We start from the raw sequence: 19654 nt of genomic DNA on the forward strand, positions 1-19654 counted from the left end.
CGGATGACTGGATACACACGAAATTACCTAGCGGACTCCGGGTTCTATCCTTTCACGCAACTGATTTAAAATACAATGAAGAGTTGGAGATTCAATATGCACAATATCAAAACAAAATCAAAGATTTAGAAACTTCTTTGAAGCGAAATTTCAGGGAGGTTGCTCCAAGTTTCCATAGTAATAAGTTCTATCAAAGTAAATTTGGTATCAAAAGGTAGAAGTTCGATCAGTGGGTGAGTATAGCTGTTCCTTATATCTACAGAAGATGCACGGACGGTGAGGGTCGAAGTTACATTATTTTTGCAGCCAACAGGAAAAAATGCGGATTGCTAAATAGCTTCTTTGATGGATACTACGTTGCAATTCCTGCTTATCTCAAAAACTGTGAAGCTAAACCTGTAGTACGATCCATACTTCTCATTGCCATTTCCTAAAATGCCCCGCTTTGAAGATTCTAAATTGAAATTACGGATACCACACCTAATTGTTGTCTTTGTATTCCACAAGAAATTGAATTCGAGGTGGACAAGCAAACGACAATAGCATAAGAAACGGGAGAAAATAGGTAGCTTCCACTTCTGCATAATAAAGCCAACAATTACTCATTAAGTCTTTGTTTACGTCGTCTTCACGTTCACGACGATCTTGTAAGGAAGAATTTAAGATTCAATATCAGGAAGCTTTAAGACTTTCAATTACCTTGATTTCATTGAAATATTCATGACGATATTCCTTACTTTTCACGTAGGCGTAGAATACTTAGGGAGCTATACATTAAACAGCGTCTATCTTATATCAAATTAATTTTTATTAAATATACAAACTGACATGTGATGACTTACATCATAAAGCAAATTCTAACTCTATAGTTGCAAATCATAACTCGTCATGTTCTATGTTTTCGACGATTGGATCCTCCGAAAACTCAGATTCAACAACAGGTTCGGATTTCTCTTCTGTAGAGATGGGCACTTCCTGCTCGTCTTCATCTTCTTCTATTATGGCAGCAGCAGCTTCTTCTTCGTTGTTCTCTTCTTCCAAATCGGCTTCTTCAGCCTTCTTTGCCTTTTGTTCTTCCTTTAGTTTCTTTCTCAATTCTTTCTGCTTTCTTCTCCTGAGAAGAGCTTCGTATTTAGAGTTGAACAATTTGATTCTCTCCTTATGGCTCGCTTCAACATCATAGATATCAGAAAGCATCTCAATGATACGTTTAGCTAACTTATCATAATAGCTGTAAACTTCTCTTTTTGACAACTTTGCGAACTCCTCTTCGCCTGCATTAAGCAAATCACCAACAGCAGTAACATCTTCCTTATATTGTGCCAAGTTCTTGTCGAATCGAATCATCTTATCGTCACCCTTAGATAATAAATGAAGCTTAATTCTATCATTTTCTTTATCGAAGTCCAAACTCTGGTTTTCATATTTTTGTCTAATTTCACTGATTTGGCTTCCAAATTCCATCATATGAGATTGGATTGTCATGATGATTTTAGTACTTTGCTCATATAATTTTGTTACCCCTGCGAAAGACAAGTCTGTACTGGATATTTCAGCAATATCTTCTAACTCTTTCTTTCGGTTGCTTAATTCATAAACCTTTTCTTCGATTTGTTCAATAGAAGCGCCATCACTATCAAATTCTAACCACTCAAGGGTATCACTAATAAATTGATTCTGCTCTTGAAGATAATCTTCGCTCAATTCCTCGAGTAATTTTGATTCTTGTTCCTCGATGTAAGAGCGTAAATTATAACATTGGCCCTCCAAAATGTTCTTTGTGTGATCATACTTAATCTTTTCCTCATCTTTGGCATTTAAATAAGCCAACTTGTCGGCAAGTCTCTCCTGAGTAGTTCTTGAAAGCGGTTTGACATGAGTGTAAACAGCTTTTGGAAGCGGTATTGAAACTGGTCTTGTGGCTCTTTTAGTAACAACTTTGGCAGTTTTGTTCGTAGCATTGTTGCTGGAGTCTTCTTCTTCAATTGTTTCTGTGACTTCTTCGTCCTCGCTTCCTGTTTCTTCTTTCTTTAATAAATTTTGAAAGAATCCCTTCTTTTCTTCGTAGTGAACACATTGGATTTCTAAATTGGTCAAGTCGAATATTTTGCTGTTGTCCAATTTGAATGTAGCAAAGACCTCTTTGATTTCCTTGGACTTACAACTTAACTTCTTAGCCTTCGAGAGCAAATCTTCAACGTTGTAGGTCTTAAATAATTTGTCATTTTCATACAAATTAATAGTCACAGTGTCATTCAACTTCCCTAAGCTGAATCGTGAAATTTCGTTAATTGTGGATCCCCTAGGGAAGACTACTTGTAAATCGTTAGAGTTGTCTGTGACAATTTCATAATTGTTGAAATTCTTCTCGATTATTTTTATTTCTGTTGCTTTTTCAAATTGAGTCTTCAACTTTAATCCTCTTAAAGCTACACCTAAAGCACAGCTTTCATCAGTGTTGACTGATTTAGAAATCTTCTCCTCTGTGATTAATGTTGTTAAATGCTTCTGGACAAATGGAACTCTGGTAGATCCACCGTTTAAAATAACGGACTTTACGTCGTCTAGGGAAAGACCTGAACCCTTGACAACCTCTAACACCGGCGCCGTAATACGTTGCATCAAGTCAGAATTGAATTCCTCAAACTCATCCCTAGATATAGAAGTCTTAAAATCTTTGTCATCAATAATTGATTCTAATGAAACTTTATATTCGTTGTTCACAGACAAGATTAGTTTAGCTTTTTCAGAGACTTCCGCTAACTTTGCAGAAAGCTTTGGTGTTAAGTCATTTTCCTTCAAATTGAAGTGTTTTAACAACTTTTCTAAGATTATACTATAGATTGAGTTGGTTAGCAATTGACCTCCAAATGTTTCGTCATAAGCTACATTTTCCAATTCGAGAACAACAGAACCGTTGGTATATGGTGTGAACGAAAACAAAGTGGCCACCGTAGACCCCGCGCCCATATCATACACAATATGGTATTGCTTGATATCATTATAATCGGGTTTTTCAAATTTTTTCTTTGATAAGAAATTGAGAGCTACAGAGGTACCTTCCTCTATCAATCCCAAAACGTTGGAAAAGTTGGCCAATTTCAAGGCATCCAAATAAGCTTGCTTTGTCTCTTGGGTGGCAAATGGAGGAATTCCAATAGCCACATCTTCTGCTAAAGGAATTGCAACTGGGTTTGCTTCTAAGTCATCTAAAGCTCTTGCCTTGATCTCGTTTAAGTGCATGGCCAAGATTTCTTCAACTGTGAATATATAACTCTGGTTGGTGAATCCCAAGTCAAACTTGATAGCTCCATTCCTGGAATCGTCACCTATTAATTTCACACCGTAGTGCGTTGATAAATACTCCTTTACAACTTGATCATCAATTGACTTTCCCAACAATGGCTTGATATCTAAGATACAAGATTGGGGAAATCTAGTACATAACGATCCAATTTGAGAACCGTATACTCTCTCAATTTCATTCTTATGAGAACGGATGGAAACTCCAGACAAGTCCTTTCTCTTTCCTTCATCTGTAAGCACCATCTCGAAGTTGATACCGGGAGCGAGTAATACAGCCTTGGTGAACTTTTGACCATAGTCAAGTCCAAGTATAGCTGCGGAGACCATAGTGATCAAACAGGTCCAAAAGAAAGCGAATCTCATCTTGTAAAATACAATTTTTATCCGCTAGCAATGATTCTGCTGTGATTGTGGTTGATTACAACTCCTAAACTGTTTGTTTTATAGCGTTAGTCCTAGCACTATTGAACACATGTTCTCTCCAAGGCCCGTTGTTACCTATATGCGCTGTACGTTGTTGAAAAATTGATCACGTGCACAGGTTTTTGATTCGGTGAGTTTCCATCGAAGAAATGTTACCCCTCCAAGAGGCGTTCCCAGTTGGGGTTTGAGGTCATGTGAGAGATCAGGTATGGGAGATGAACTATTGGTTTATGGGATATCTCATTCGGGAAATTTGGTTTCGGGTTTTCTTGATTAAGGCCATGAAAGGCACCAATTGCAAGTTGTGTTCTCAATTCATCATCATCGGATTTTTTTTCACTTGGAATATGGTAAGTATTGCTAACTCAAGGTTTGATTCTATTGTTTAATTATATGAGGTCTACTGTATTTTCTCCACCAGCAAATGCATATATTTTCTACTCATAGTTATTATTTTATCTACCGATGTGCTGTGACGTATTTCGTACAAGATGTGCATGAAACTACTGGATCAAATACTGAAGTACGGTTGCATTGGAGTTTTTTTTCCACTTCAAAAAATATGAAATAGAGTAAGAACTTAGAGATAGGATTAATTGACTGCATAAGATTTAAGAAGAAAATGAGTTAACTTTAGGAAGTCCGTGGTAGTGTATCGATAATTGAGGTTTCGAGTCCAAACGTTCACCGTTTACGTTCTATATAGTATAGATGGTTCGTTTCCCTTACACCGGTGGGCTAATTTTTACGACGTGATAGCTTTTTCACAAGCGATCAATTTAAGACTTGCCCAGCCTTTCTCTGAATTGCTTATATACCAAATGCAAATAACAGCATCAATAAAACCGGTATAAAACCTAGGAAATAAATTGACAGAATCCCCACTCCAAATTTGGCTGAGTAGAATCTCCTTAAAGGTATACTTTTGAGAGAAAAAAAAAGTACTCACTTTTGAGCCTTAACACTTCTAAGTTTGCAGAGCTTCTTCGTTTGAAGTCGTCACTTCCGATCAGTCTTCAATTTCCAAATGGGGTGGAAACTACTTCGTGATTATTATTTTCTTTTGGCTTACGCGTCTATTTTTGCACCTGTACTTTCACTACGTCATAAATAAAAATCCAGTGAACTCAGATCTCAGAGAACAGTACTAGAAGAAGGTGTTACCTGCAGTAGCTTTCCTTGGTATGTCACTGAAGGCCATCAATTCGAAACAACGTAATAGTACAGTGTCTGGTGTATCAGAATGCTTTTTCTAGATTCAAGGGATTCAAGTATGAATATTTCTCCTTCGACGTCCAGTATTGCAATTCCATATTCAATTTTTCAAGTGCCCTACCTCTCATCCTACGCAAATTCTTCGATCATGTCATTTACAATTAAGGTCATCAGATTGTCATTAAGGTCCTGTACAGTATTATTCACATGAATGTCGCTCCATTCTCGAATAATTTCCCTTACCGTAATGTTAATATTTTAGCCACTGCAGATAATTTAGGTTTGGTATCAATTAAACTATCCAATAGGTGCGACATTGAATGGGACAGAACCTGTGAATAGCACCATTCAATTGTTACAGATATCCGATTTTTGTTATTTTTGCTTTAGCTAGATAGACTTCGTGATATCAGATTATACCAACCGGTTTTGCGGACACACAAAGAGCAATACTGCTTGTCTTAGCTCAAACCCATCATAACTGTACTCAATGTCGCGCCCATTGATCAATTGATTTACTACAGAAGGGTCATTTTTGGTTGACATGGGAGTCTCAATATTATGGATATGAAGTGGCCATTTTCTTGAGAGATGTGCGACATTCATCTGAATAATACTGTACACCACTTTTGATCGCTTCTCAGTTTTGTCTCACGTGACGGAACCTCCGCGGAACCCATCGAAATAAATGCTGTGTACGGTACAGCAACCAGTGTTCCTATGATACGATAAGGAAGAGGCTTTTGGTTTTGTTGATGGCAACTCAAATCAAATTCTGTGGTTGTGGACCCGTCTCGGAACTGAATCGGGTTACGCGACCTCACCAATCTGTAAATACAATCTCTCATTCTTCACCAGGCTCTATCATCGTCGTCCTAACCCTGATCCATACCCATTTGCGTCATAGTGAAATTTTTAATTTTTCTTACATTGAGAAGAGCAGGAATTTTTTCGAATGAGTATATAATCGTGGTAGATATCTCTCAAAAAATTTGATAGTAGATTCAGGATTCCTTTTGGATTTTCATTTCTCTTGGGATACCATCTCCCCTAAGTATAGTAGCACGTATAGTAGCATAGTTAGCATTTAGCCAAAAATGGACGCCGCCGAAGTAGAAGCATCGAAGATGTACATTTCGTACAACAACGTGCATCAATTATGTCAAGAGTCTTCAGACACCATCAAGGCGTTCAAGCCAGACTTGATCATTGCCATCGGTGGTGGTGGATTCATTCCAGCTAGAATGTTACGTTCCTTCTTGAAGGAGCCAGGTCAACCAAATGTCAGAATCATGGCCATCATTTTGTCTCTCTACGAGCACGTTGAGACTGTAGGTAGTCAAGTAGAAAAGCCAGGTACTGAGGTTGTCAGAACTCAGTGGATCGATTACAACCAGTCCAAGGTTGATTTGGTGGGCAAGAACATTTTGATCATTGATGAGGTCGATGACACTAGAACCACCTTGCACTACGCCGTTTCTGAATTGAAGAAGGACGTGGAGGAGCAAGCTAAGGCTAAGGGAGCTGATCCAAAGGACACAACCTTCGGTATCTTCGTTTTGCATGACAAGATCAAGACCAAGAGAGCTGATTTGCCAGCTGAGATAATGAACGGTAACTACTTTGCTGCTAGAACTGTTCCAGATGTTTGGATCGCTTATCCATGGGAGTCCACTGACATTGTCTACCACACCAAGAGAGCTATGGAACAAGGAAACGACGTGTTTTTGCCTTCTACTACTGAAGAGTAGATTCAAAAACCTCACTCTTGGAACTTGGGGTCACAATATCTCGTTAGAAATTGCTGACATCACTATATTCATCTTAGATCTTTCTGCAAAACGTTGTACATTATTTAATAGAAAGCTATATAGTAATATATATTATGCCACTAGCCTAAGATATCCTGATTAGACTAAAGCTGTAAATAGGAAGTAATGAATGATTATATGTATTAATGACCAGTTAGATATACTCGCTATAGCGAATTCTAAAAGTATTTCTGATACACCTGGTAAGACGAGGACGTATAGCAAAGAATTCACTATCTGTCATCTCTGGAGCCTCCAATTCCATGACGGAAATTATATATCCTCTCATGAATAATAATACTATACCTGTAACGAAGAAAGTTGCACCCACTAATGCTGAACAGTACTCGAATTGAGTTGGGCCCAAAACGGGTTTCTTCAATGCTATTCCGACAATTGGTGAGGCAATACCTGTAAGCCCGAAGAAGATAAAAAACATGCAAAAGGTAACATTCAACTTTGAAAAGCGACCACCTATAGCGAGGAGAGTAATAGTGCCAATTGTTGGAAAAAGAGTTCCTGAAAGAAGCCCGTTTATGAAAGAAAAGATTATCGCTTGAGCAAATGTCCTTGAAGGAATCCACATAGCGAACAGGAAGATAGAAATGAGCAAGTACAGAATAGATGATACTATCACGGCACCATATCTGTCACTTAATAGACCTATAATTGGTCTCCCAATTAATATACCGACTGAGGTCATTGCTGCTACTATCGATCCGTCATGAGCAGAGTATCCCAAAGCAATAGTCCAGTTGGAAAGACTATACAAGAGAACCACATACCCAAGCATTCCAAAGACGACATATGCAACCAAGAACCACATTCCCGGCATCAAGAATACTTCCAAATCAAATATTGTGAACTCTACCTTGACATTTCTCTTCTTCTCCTTCAATAGTAAGATCGCTACGGAACAAACGAAGAGTGAAATGAACGATTGTGTTCGTAAGGCCCAGCGAACTCCATGATTTTGTAGCACCTTTTGCATTCCTAAATTAAACACTAGACCACCAAGACCTGTCCCGCCTGTTGCAATGCCCTGTGATAATGTAAGCATTCTGTCTTTTATTCTATATTTCCCATTTTCCAATGGACTGTTCTTGAACCAATGTGGTAATACAGTGAAGGTAGGCAACCCTATGAATACCAAACCAAATGATTGCAATAATCCTTGCGTTAAATATAATTCCCAAAGCCTATTCCTTGAATCAAAGCTAGACAACAAAAGAGCTGTAAATTGAAGAATATTGCCAATCATAAGCGTCTTCTTCATACCTATTAACCCATTAATGTAATTAACAATTGGCCCGCAGGCTACTCCAGCTCCAAAACAAATTCCCCCAATGGCTGCAAAATCCATTTTAGTTGCATTGGGATAAACATTATTTGTATTGTAGTATGCAAAGTAGATTGCAAACCCACTGTTATTACCCCATGAACAGAAATTAAGGAATACAGCGCAAGCAAGAATAACGAAAGCGTACCCTCCATTAATGTCTGGATCCTCTACCTCAGTATGACTTTCTTTCCCGGAAGAATGTTTGGAGAGCTTTTCCAAGTCTACTTGTAGTTCTTTTTCTTTGTGAGTCAGTGTCAATGTCTCCAAAGCACCTCTGTGGTGTCCTTCGGACTCTACATTAACTGAGGATGGTTGTGAAATGGTGCTAGTGCTACCGAATTCTTTAGTTTCGTTTGTACCACTCATTGCAAGTAGTTTTTTCTAACATACCACAAGAATCCATAAACAATTTCTACATACGACAAAACAGAATCCTTATATCTTTGCCTGCAACAGCGTCCTCAACAGTAGTAAGGAATGAATCTAAGCTTCAGCCTTACCATGAGGCTTTAGCTACAATAGAAATTAGTAATTTGGGAGCAAAAACTTATCGCCCAAAAAGGGTAATATCCTGCGACCGATAATACGGCCGTATGCTTAGCTCCCACACCGTCCGAACAGGTACCTAAAAAGTTTAACTATGTGGTTGCCACAAGGAGACATCTGACAAATCGATAGCTTAAAGAAATGATCAACGAACTTTAAGCCACTTGTGGTGACAATCTGAAGTCATGCTAAAGTATTATTTACAATACGGATTTTATTGAACTTACAGAAAATAGCTTTGTGACATTCAAGGCGTTAATGGCTTTCAAGATGCTGATAAATCTAACTAGTTCTTGTATGCATGGCTCAATCGCGATTGCTTGCAGTTGCTTCAGTTAACACTATTTCAGCTTTCTCCGAACTTTTCCAGTTTGCAGCCGATTGCTAGAACCGGTCGTCTGACTTGCATTCTGTAAATTTTTATAGAATGAAGTTTTGAGACCAATAACAATTGGGTTTCGGGGGGCTGATCATCTTCCCAAATACCACACAACATCACAGACTCTGTGTAAATCCATACGTAGTATATAAGCGTGTCTTACTAATCGATTTCAATGTAGTCGGGGCTTCTCGAATGATTCTTGAGTGGAACGTGTCCTGTGTTCTTTTCTTTGCGCTTCTTACTTTGTCTCAAGGACTGCCCGCTACCACCAAATGCTTTAGTTTCCTCTCTGGCCAGATCTTCACCATCAGTGTTTTCTGGCGTAGGTAATATCACAGGAAATCCGAAGAATAGCTGATTGCTTGGTAAGTTCAATGGCGCCGGAGGAGCGTCTGGATCCAATTCATCTATGCTGTAAGTTTTGGAATTCTGTTCCGTAGGCTTTCCTGATAATTTCTGTCCTGAGCCTGTAAATGACTGCAGGGATGATGTTGATGCCTCTGCAACAATATTGGCATAATTAATGGATTTTGCCATTGTTGCAGCACCTATGCCTCTGTTTACACTGGATGGATCGATGGGTGTAGATGAGGGCTTCACTGCCTTTGGCTTATACTCTGGTTCTAGATAGCCTACTGGTGGAGCAAAGTCTGTCTCCAAATCTGTTTCTACCACACATATTCCCTTTCCCTGTGATGTCGGTTTGACCTCCAACACCTTAATTCCGTATATGGAATCGTTATAGTTGATTTCAATGATATCATTGACAGTCAAAGTGGAGAACTTTCTCAACACATTTTCCAAGACTGCTTTCGGATCAGAGATGTCCAAAAAGTCCACTGACTGGGGTTCAATTTTGACGAAGCTACCGAGTGGCAAGTCGCAATTACTGATTTTAAGCAACAGACCGGGATTGACTTCCAATGTGGACATCATCCACTGGGGAATGTAAGCTCTGCCCTCTTCGGCTACGAATTCAAGCACACCACTGTGTGTTTTGATTGATTTCGTCTCGTTGGACAATTCGAACAACATTGGGTACCGTATGTGCAACATAGTCAATTTGTTCAATGCAGAAGGAGGAAGGAAGATCTTGCCGCCGAAGTTGGCATCATCTTTCCTTATATTATCAGGCATCATAGCGATAGGATAGCATCTGAAGTAGTCTTCGAATTTGTTGTTAATTGGAGCAGCAAAAGGGCTACCGCTAAAAAGATCTGATCCAAATCCCGAGAACATGGTATATGCTTGCAAATGTTTAGTTACTGAATAAGATTCTCTAAGAGTCTTTGAGTATATATCAATTCAAGAGAAAGGAATAACCGTTGGCTGTAAATTATTACTACACAGTTAAAAGATAATTGCCATCATAAATCGCGGTACTGCATGAAATGGATTATGCTTTTACTGTGACCGCTTAAGTATGTATGCTTAAGTATGTGCTTAACTGTGGTGCTTAACTATGTGATTAGCTATGTGCTTAGCTATGTGCTTAGTTATTTGTGCTTAACTATCCATGCTCTCTTTTATGTATTCTCATTCCTTTGCAAGGGTTTTACTCTTTGAATCTTTAGGTGTAACTCCTTATTAACAATGCAAATGTAGGATAACTCAAATTTTCACTATTAAACCGTTGCTGCTCGTTTGAGCTGTATTCTATATCTGATTAGCTGTTCGGTAATATTGTCGATCTTGTGACTGCTATCACGAGCTTTCCTTAGTATGTCTCTTTACAATTATTCTCTTAACGATACATTGGAGTCTAATAACTACCAAGAGATTCTTCATTGAAGTGCCAATTTCATTACTAAAGACACTATCGAGCTCAAATGCAACTCAATTCTATCAATTGACTAAATCAGAAAATCGGCAAATAAATAAAAATATGAATTAATAATGTGAAGTATTACACCTAATAAACAGCAAGTCTACATTCTCTCATATCAATACGACTCAAATGATAATTGTCTATTAACTAATGAAAAACAAAGTAAAACTTATGCTTGCAGTATGCTATGAGTGGCCTAGTGCTTGGCCTTTTGTTGAACAATTAGTAAAATTTGTTCAAGCATCTCTTGCTTGTTCTCTGGAATTCCACCAAATAAGCCCTGGTATTTGGCTGAGTCTTGTTGCTTCATGGCCAGCAAGTTGTCGGCTATCACCTGGAAAACGTTTACCTCATCAATTGGAGTCTGTTTCAAGGCCTCTAATTCGGCTTCGTCTGCCTCCAAATCGTCTTCGTAGTAAGCTCCACCGTACTCATCTTCTTCGTCATCCTCGGTGGCAGCAGCGTACTGTCTCAGCGACTCCTTTTGTAAGATATCATTCTTGGCCTTTATTGCTGAAGGTAATGTAGCAATGTTATCCAAAAACAAATCTACATTCTCGCCAATTAAATCCTGTGGTATCAAAGATACGGCTTGGCTGCTTAAAATCGAAATACTGGCCAACACTTGCAACTTACAACCATAAACACTCTGGAAGTCAGACGAGTGCTTGATCCACAACTGATAAAAACTTGCCGTGAAGCCCTTTTCGTTCAAAAATTGAATAGTGTTTACTGGATCCACATATAATGCACCGAAGATGACCTTCAAAATCGATAAATGATGCAACATATAACCATCAAAAGCATCTTGGCTCTCCAAAGTGCTGAAAATTTCATAGATTTCAGGGAGGAATTGTGGTAAGATAGGTACAAACCTAGTATTCATGGCCAAAATCATCAATTCAATGATCTCAAAAGTGGAGTGGGCAAAAAGAGGATCCAAGTTATCACTTTTCAAAAGCTTGAAGCACACACCAAGCAATTGTTGCACATATGGAGTTGAAACGGTAACGTCTGGTTTGGTAAATCCATGGTTGACGATGCTCTCAAAAAAGGGCTGGAAGCTGTCAAAATATTCGTGGGCATATGTGTCAAAAGATTCGATACATACCTCGAATATCTTCCACATTATTGGTGAGACAGTACGAGTACTGAGCAAAATCGATTCAAGGATTTCGACAGCTTCAGTTAAAAATGAAACTTGAGCGTTCTCAAGAATAAATTTGATCATGTCCAGCAAAACATGCTCTAAAGATGCAGCTACTTCAGGTGAAGAGCTCATTGCAATGACCAAGGTTGTCAATGTACTCAAGATACCAGCTGCTTGGTACTCCTTCTCAACATCGACATTGTTAGCATCAGTAGATTGTTGTTCCAACAAATCGGAAGCCAATCTAAGAAACTGGTCCACCAATTTGGAGGCCAACTCATTAGCATATGGTTCTAAGTTTTTAGCGAACTTTTCTACAAATGTCTCCATAACGCTGGTCAATATGTCACTCTCAAACTTCTTGGACATCTCCAATAAGGTTCCCATCAACTGAGGTGCCTGGACAGCAACATGGTCGGCAACCAAATCTTCTTCAACTAAAGTACATAAAGCATCGACAGCGGTAAGTTGAATAGGGAACTGGTCTTCCTTTTGGAAACAATTCACTATACCCTGGAAGATATCCTGTAATACTTGTTGGTTCTTGTAGTTATATCTAAACATGGCTAAGGTATCACATGCTCTGGCAGTTAACCATGGAGTTTTGGCAATAACTTCCTCTGATAATTCTGGGTAGACGAAAGTGTGTAATACTTTGTCGACTTGTCCATGAACAGGCGAATTTTTGCTGTCCAACTTATATGAAATAGTGGAGAGGATACGGAAAGCACCTTCTATTTCTTTGGCGACTTCAATGTTGGTACGATCACTGGCTCTTCTGTTGAAAACTTCGTTAACAACAGCCAAGAGAGTGTTAATTGTAACTGCAAATCTCTTAGCTGATAATCTGAAGATAAAGTTAATGGATGCGATGTCAGCGGTATTGCTTTCTCTGTTGGTGTCAAAGAAACGTCTTATGTACTCATCCGAGTCATCTTCATACAACTCAATAGATTCATCAGTTGCATTCAATGTAGGTAAAATGACGTGCTTAATGATGGCATCGATTTTATCGTTAATCAAGTTCCATGCTGGAGTATCCACTAATTGTTCCAAGAATGAAATAAGATGGTACAATGAAGCTTCACTTAACCAAATCTTCTTCACTGACCAGTCCTCTATGATCTTCCAGTATGCATTTAATATCACTGGCACGAAGTTCTCCAAGAAATTTGTGGCGAATTGGTTACTGGACTTTTCCTTTGTTGTAATTCCTCCACCGTGACGACTTAACAAACGGTGTATATTTCCAAAACACCACTTAACTGCCTTCACTCTTGGATTATGGTTTCTGTTTTCTATTAAATCTTCGTTCAACACATCATTGGGCAAAGGCTTGTTTATGATAAGAATGAGAAGCTGACACCAGTTTCCCAAATTTCCAGAATCCATGAGGTATGATGGCAAGTAAGAGAAGGTAGTGAACTTGAAGACCTTAACAATTAAATAAAGCATTTCGTCTGCAATTGGAGAATCGCTGTTGATAAGATTGTTTACTAGAGTTTCCAATTGAGGGTAAATCTCGTTGGTGACCTCCTCCAATACGGGATTGGAGACATTTGCAGCATCTGATCCCGACCATCTGTAGTTCTTGGTATATTCATACAAGCAGATCAAACCAGTGTACATGTGATCAACATTGGATTGGTCGTTGAGTAAGTTCTTAATGATAGGCACTATGCCTTCCCATTTCTCAGAACTGAGAATGTTGTGCAATGCTGTAGCCAACTGTAATCTGAGCTGGTTGTTCTTGTAAGTTTTGATCAAGGTTTGGATCAATTTTTCCTTGATGTCTGGTTTTTCGGCGTCTCTGATGGCTAAAAGACTTGGGGCCTTGTTTTCAGGTGGAGTCCAATAGTTGACGACTCTGTTCTTGAAGAGAATTGCTGCCGACACCTGGATTCCCAATGGAACACCGCCTTCTGTGATCAAGTCTAATAGGTAGGCTGTGAAGCCGGGTTGTTCCTCGTATACATGCAACTGCTGTTCGCTCTGTTTTCTGACTTGCTGGTCGGCGTCCAAGGTACCAGCCAAAGATTTGAGAAGACTGTCTCTGTCCATATTGCACTACAGTAATATGAAGATGTTGATCGTAGCAGAATAGAATACGGCAAGCTATAAGTAACTATCTGGCAAGCAGGAATGTCCAAATTGCTGTTATTTCGCTAGAATCAATGTAGCCGACTATTTGTAATACAATACTATACTTCAACACTCTAACTCCGGATTTTCTCACTATCAATAGTAACTACTATCGGGCCTGCTTGGAATTTTTCACCTTTGTATGAGATGTTCATAGTTAACAGCGGCTAACAAAATCGAAAAATTTTTGTTTCACGGGAGCCGGGTAGTGTGCAGGTGCATATGAGCGTTTATATGAAGATGATTATATAGTACTGTGAAGGTTTAGGTGTAGAGGGAATAGTGATAGAGGAGAGGTTGGTGGTAATACTCGGTGTAATGAGGTGTGATGATATATATGAGGGAGGTTACTTCTTGCTAATATGGTATGTTAATGGAATTTGGGTGTGTGCTTGTTTTCAACATTTTTGTGAATTATCGTTAATATTTTGGGTAGTTGAATTATTTTTACCGTTTTGATTAAGAAATTAGGAGAAAAAGAAATTAATTATATGAGGGATAGAGATAAAATTAAGAGATGATTTTGCAAAAGGCGAAAACTAGTATAGATCTAATGTATTTTATACCATTTTCTCCAAAGTAGAGTATTATAATAGGCTCCTTTTCAGAGATTTCGCTCATCTTGCAAGGCAAGTGGCGTCTCAAAAAGATAAATCTCACATGCTACATCTTACAAACTTGCAAGTTATAACCTAGGAATTTTGTATATAAAAAACTACTTCCATCTTCCTATTTCACTCGTTAACAATACCTCCCTTTACTTTCATAACTAGTGTAATTTGTTATGTGTAATATGAATAGGCTGCAAATCATGTCTTCTGTCCTGCACTAATCTCCCACTAATCTCCCACTCAGCTCACCTCATTTTACTTTGTCTCATTGTCTCACTTGTCTCACTTGTCTGACTTGTCTCAGTCTTGTCATTATTCTCACTCTACTCACTCTACTCACTCTTCTAGTTCAACATGGCATATCACATCCACTAAAGCCATTTACCACTGAAATCTTTTTTCCTCTGCTCTGCTCTGCTCTCTCTGTTCAGCTCTCATTTCTTTCACTGCTCTCATTTCTTTCACTGCTCTCATTTCTTTCACTGCTCTCTCTCTTCACTGCTCTCCTGTCACTTCTCTCCTGTCACTTCTCTCCTGTCACTTCACTCTCACTGCTCTCTATTCAGTCCTATTCACTTCTCTCTATTCAGTCCTCCTCAGTCCCGTGCCTTGTCCTGTGTCTTGTCCCACTCTCTTCTCTTCTTCTTTTGTGCGAATGCGAAGAGTGAGAGTCTGTGAGTGCAGTGAAGACCTGAAGAGTTAACTGTGATTGAAGAAATATGTTGTAGTTATTTCCTATAAGAATACTAGTAAGAGATTCGTTATAGCCGTTAGTGTTTAACACAAATAGAAATCATAAATTATGGCAGTCACAGAATTAAAGGGCTTCTACGTCTTGCCCGTGCTGTCGCCAAAATCACAGGTTCCTCATTACATATTCTTCAAGAAGCATGACTCCAAAAACTCTGGTTCTTCAACCAACAACGGAAGAGCTCTCTTCATGTGCAACTTGCCAGTAGCTACATCCACGGCATCGTTGAAGAAGTTTTTCCAAGAAGTCGCCATCGGAGCCACCATAGAGTCGTTTGTGCCCAGTTTGCTCAACGACTGTCCTCTTGACGTGTGGGTCAATTTGACCAAGTTGACTTCAGATCTCGAACTCAACCCAGAACTCTTGTCTGCCCAAAACGCCGATGAGGAAGCCGCTAAATTACCAAAGAACTGCGGTATCGTTTCCTTTGTAGACAAATCAGCATTCCAACTTGCATTTAACTCACTTAAAAAGCTTTCTGCTCTGGCTAAAACCACTCCATGGACTTTTCCAACATTCGACTCCAAGTACTACTTGCAACGTTACCAAGCCAAGATCCTCGATCCAGAAGTATTATCGGAATCTGTATCACAAGCATTAGTAGACTTTGACCGTGCTGAAAGAGAATCTAAAGAAGCATTACAGCAGCAGACACAGTTGGTCGACGAGGATGGATTTACCTTAGTTGTCGGCTCCCATAGAAAGACAAAAGCGGGCATTATGGGTAAGCAGAAGTTGGCAGCTACTGTCGAGGTGGAGAAAGCACAAAACAAAATGAAGAAGAAGGAAAAGGAAGATTTCTATAGATTCCAGTTGAGACAAAGAAAGAAGGACGAAATGAACGAGTTGCTCCAGAAGTTCAAGCTTGATCAGGAGAAGGTACGGATGATGAAGGAGAAGAAGAGATTTAGACCATATTAGAGAGAATTTGCATGAAAAGACCAGTGCAAAGACTCGTATTTAATCATAGGCATTGTATATTAGCATTGATGAACATACTTCATAGATAAACCCATAGTATTTTATTTAATTATCAGACTAAAAAGAGACACTAATATTACCGCAGCTAACAGAGAACAACAATATAAACTATTGAACATACTTTGAACTCTCCTTTAAGTAGTAGAAAAACAGTATCAATTCCATTAGTAGGTAACTCTTGAAGCAAGTTAATATAACGGCGCTACCAACTACTAACATCTGGCAACTCTTTTTAATACTGAAAGGATGATAAATTTCACACACTTCTTCTTTTACTTACACTGGTGGAATTACTCGAAACATGACCAAGAAAGAGAAAGATAGTGACCTGAACGAATTCAATGACTCAGAATATGACTCAGTCATTGAAAGAATTCAAAAAAATTATATAAAACAATCGTTTCCAGAGGTAGATTCCAAGAACTTTGAGATCCTCTCAACAATACGTTATGACCCAACATTAACCACGATACCACCGACAAATTATGACGAGATAAAAAAGAGTAATTTCTTTCTCTTTGAAGAACATCTCAAGCGGAATGAGTTCACTTTGAGGTACTTCCAACTTCAATTCAATGATGATTCGGAATTAGATTTCGAGTTGCTGGAAGAGTTCTTCCTCAACCATTTGATCCAAGCATTGCGATTGTCAGAAAAACTAGTGACCGAGTCTTACAAGGTAAGATGTTTGATTCACTTAGATGGAAAAGTGGATGTAGAAATTCATAACACTCCTGCTAGAGAAAACCTTCTTGAAGCTGTGCTAAAACCCTCAATATCATCAGAGAGAGATGACTTACCAGACTTCGCAGAGAACAAGAAATGGGATGTGTATTTGGACAAGGAAGTTACCATGATATCGCCTTTCACATCCTTCAAGACTACGAACAGAAAACATTACAGTGACTCTAGAGCTCGCAGCTTACCGGGTCGCAGACCAGGAATGGAGGAAGTCTTGCTTTACAATTCTCAGAAGAATCTCATGGAGGGATCAATCACAAATGTTGCAATTAGAAGAAAAGGAGATGGGAAATGGGTAACTCCGCAGTTAAGTGCTGGATGCTTGTGTGGGGTTATGAGACACTTCCTTCTAAGAAGAAACTATATCGAAGAGCAGACTATCTCCATGAAAGATGTCCCTGTTGGTACCGAAGTTTTGCTCTTCAATGCCATAATGGGTGTCGTTGAAGGAAAGGTAATAGGATAAAATTAACGATAACCTTTTCTACGCGGTAAGAAACTACTTTCTCGTGCTCACTAAATGAGAAGCCAATATTTGATTGAACTAGGGAAGAAATATGTATATGATGTGTATTAGTGTCTCTTTGAGGAATATCTAACTGGTCAATTTAGTAATTTCTTCTTCATTGTAACCCAATATGTACAAAACGTCTAATAAAGACTTAGTATTGAGGCATGAGGGTGCCAATTTCTGAACCTTAGGCTTAGCATTCCAAGCGATACCAAAACCTGCAACAGACATCATTTTTAAGTCATTGGCTCCATCACCGACAGCTACTGCATCTTTTGGATCTATTTTATGGTTCTTGGCAATTTCGAGCAAGAGTTCTGCCTTCTTCTCACCATTGACAATTGGGCCAATGGTGGTACCGTCTAATTCAAGATTTTCATCAGTACCCAAGACGTTGGCGTATGCGTAATCTAATCCTAATTGGCCCTTTACATGTTCAGCCAAAGGTATGAATCCACCAGAACAAACACCCATAACCACATCAAGTTTTTTCAACGCAGTACAAAGGTCTTTAGCTCCATTAGTGATCTCTATTTTATGCTTTAATTCTTCCCAAATGGAAGAAGCGTCAATTCCTTTCAACAACTGAACTCTTTCTGCTAGGGATTCGTTGAAGTCCAATTCACCATTCATGGCTCTTTCTGTGATTTCTGCCACCTTGTCTTCAATGTTAGCGTAGGCTGCAATCAATTCAATGACTTCCTGATATATAAGTGTAGAATCCATATCGAAGATGAACAATTTCTTTGTTTTTCTAGAAGATTCCAATTGGAAGACCAAGTCATATTGAGGGAACTTTGTTAATAGCTCATCCTTCAAGATTTTTTGTATTTCAGCAGGGTTTGGCGCCTTGAAGAAGAAGTCAACAGCCCTCTTTGACAACACTTTCGAGGTGTATTTCTCAACAGCCAACTTGTCTGATAAGAGGGCTTTCACTTCCTCTAGAGATTCTTGCGGTAACTCTGAGCCGTGGGCTATCACCGTCAAGGCGTAAAGGTCAGACATGACTTGGTTCTCTTTGTATTGGAATGAATAGAAGGATGATTCAAAAAGTGATTCCAGTGTTGGATATTTTTCATAATGACTCTTTGCGCACGTGCAAGGCCTATGCCGCTACAGGCATAAAGACTCGTCTTTAAGGATATAGTGGAATTGTGACAATTTACTCTATTTTTCTTGGATTCAAGAAGTGACATTACTAACGATTCCGATGCTCTTACTCTGTTTCATTCATGTCTTGATATCTGATTAAAATATAAGACTAGATAATCAGTGATTCACTAACAATATTCTCTAATTATAGATGTTATACTAGTACCTGCATCTGATAATTGATGCAAAATTCGACCTTTAAGTAAACCAGGCAGAGAATTTCTGTGTACTATCAGATAATGAAAGCCAGCTCAATTTGAAAGAAAACTTAAGGACTTGGGTGAACCCCGTTTTCATTAATTGTGGCTTCTCAATTCAAAATCACCCCTGTCTTTTGGTCGTTAATGTGCCCTCTATCAACATAGGATAAGGTTGGGTACCCCTGATACCCGACAAGCAGCAAATACTTTAGGCAAACCAGCTAAAATTTCAAGAATCTTTATCTGCTATAGTGAATCACCCTACAGCCACAGCGACTTAAATCCTCCATCTTTTCTGCAGAGGTACCCTTAGTAAACTTACTAATTGACAGTTTCTTTCTTCACCCCTCTATACTCGTTGCACCAAGTCTCGGATTTTTTTGCCCACAAGCAATCCCGATTCGTTACTATCTCCGCCGAGTGCGGTTGAACCGAGATCCAAATTACTAATCAGTAAGCGACGGTTTTACGAGGGACATGGAAGCCTATTCACCACCGGCATTTTCTTGTCGAGTTTTTCTCCTATTCCATATACCATAAACTGATTAACTCCGGAAAGAAA

At 38.9% G+C, this 19654-nt stretch overlaps 8 protein-coding genes across 8 annotated transcripts; 3 read left to right on the plus strand and 5 right to left on the minus strand. All coding sequences in view use genetic code 12, as the record gives it.

Moving 5' to 3' along the window:
• Positions 1 to 475: 475 nt before the first annotated feature.
• Positions 476 to 3759, minus strand: LHS1 (Hsp70 family chaperone). Its single transcript, XM_064916010.1, has one exon. The coding sequence runs from the start codon at positions 3667 to 3669 to the stop codon at positions 877 to 879; it is 2793 nt and encodes a 930-aa protein (XP_064776695.1). The 5' UTR covers positions 3670 to 3759; the 3' UTR covers positions 476 to 876.
• A 2195-nt stretch (positions 3760 to 5954) lies between these two features.
• On the plus strand, positions 5955 to 6893 carry HPT1 (hypoxanthine phosphoribosyltransferase). The gene has a single exon (XM_064916011.1). It carries the CDS (start codon positions 6042 to 6044, stop codon positions 6693 to 6695), a length of 654 nt encoding a protein of 217 aa, XP_064776696.1. The 5' UTR covers positions 5955 to 6041; the 3' UTR covers positions 6696 to 6893.
• RJT20DRAFT_7754 (monocarboxylate transporter) lies at positions 6803 to 8824 on the minus strand. The gene has a single exon (XM_064921193.1). It carries the CDS (start codon positions 8461 to 8463, stop codon positions 6910 to 6912), a length of 1554 nt encoding a protein of 517 aa, XP_064776697.1. The 5' UTR covers positions 8464 to 8824; the 3' UTR covers positions 6803 to 6909.
• Positions 8825 to 10657, minus strand: RJT20DRAFT_7755 (polyubiquitin-binding protein). Its single transcript, XM_064921194.1, has one exon. It carries the CDS (start codon positions 10262 to 10264, stop codon positions 9185 to 9187), a length of 1080 nt encoding a protein of 359 aa, XP_064776698.1. The 5' UTR covers positions 10265 to 10657; the 3' UTR covers positions 8825 to 9184.
• Positions 10657 to 14532, minus strand: RJT20DRAFT_7728 (uncharacterized protein). Its single transcript, XM_064921192.1, has one exon. It carries the CDS (start codon positions 14062 to 14064, stop codon positions 11050 to 11052), a length of 3015 nt encoding a protein of 1004 aa, XP_064776699.1. The 5' UTR covers positions 14065 to 14532; the 3' UTR covers positions 10657 to 11049.
• Positions 14533 to 15277: 745 nt separating this feature from the next.
• RJT20DRAFT_123691 (uncharacterized protein) lies at positions 15278 to 16606 on the plus strand. The gene has a single exon (XM_064916012.1). It carries the CDS (start codon positions 15559 to 15561, stop codon positions 16426 to 16428), a length of 870 nt encoding a protein of 289 aa, XP_064776700.1. The 5' UTR covers positions 15278 to 15558; the 3' UTR covers positions 16429 to 16606.
• A 29-nt stretch (positions 16607 to 16635) lies between these two features.
• Positions 16636 to 17760, plus strand: RJT20DRAFT_7768 (aminodeoxychorismate lyase). Its single transcript, XM_064921195.1, has one exon. The coding sequence runs from the start codon at positions 16790 to 16792 to the stop codon at positions 17693 to 17695; it is 906 nt and encodes a 301-aa protein (XP_064776701.1). The 5' UTR covers positions 16636 to 16789; the 3' UTR covers positions 17696 to 17760.
• On the minus strand, positions 17761 to 19152 carry SER2 (phosphoserine phosphatase). Its single transcript, XM_064921196.1, has one exon. The coding sequence runs from the start codon at positions 18743 to 18745 to the stop codon at positions 17825 to 17827; it is 921 nt and encodes a 306-aa protein (XP_064776702.1). The 5' UTR covers positions 18746 to 19152; the 3' UTR covers positions 17761 to 17824.
• Positions 19153 to 19654: the final 502 nt, after the last annotated feature.

The sequence above is a fragment of the Scheffersomyces xylosifermentans genome (assembly GCF_036884685.1).
Source record: "Scheffersomyces xylosifermentans strain CBS 12540 chromosome Unknown RJT20scaffold_1, whole genome shotgun sequence".
NCBI lineage: Eukaryota > Fungi > Ascomycota > Pichiomycetes > Serinales > Debaryomycetaceae > Scheffersomyces > Scheffersomyces xylosifermentans.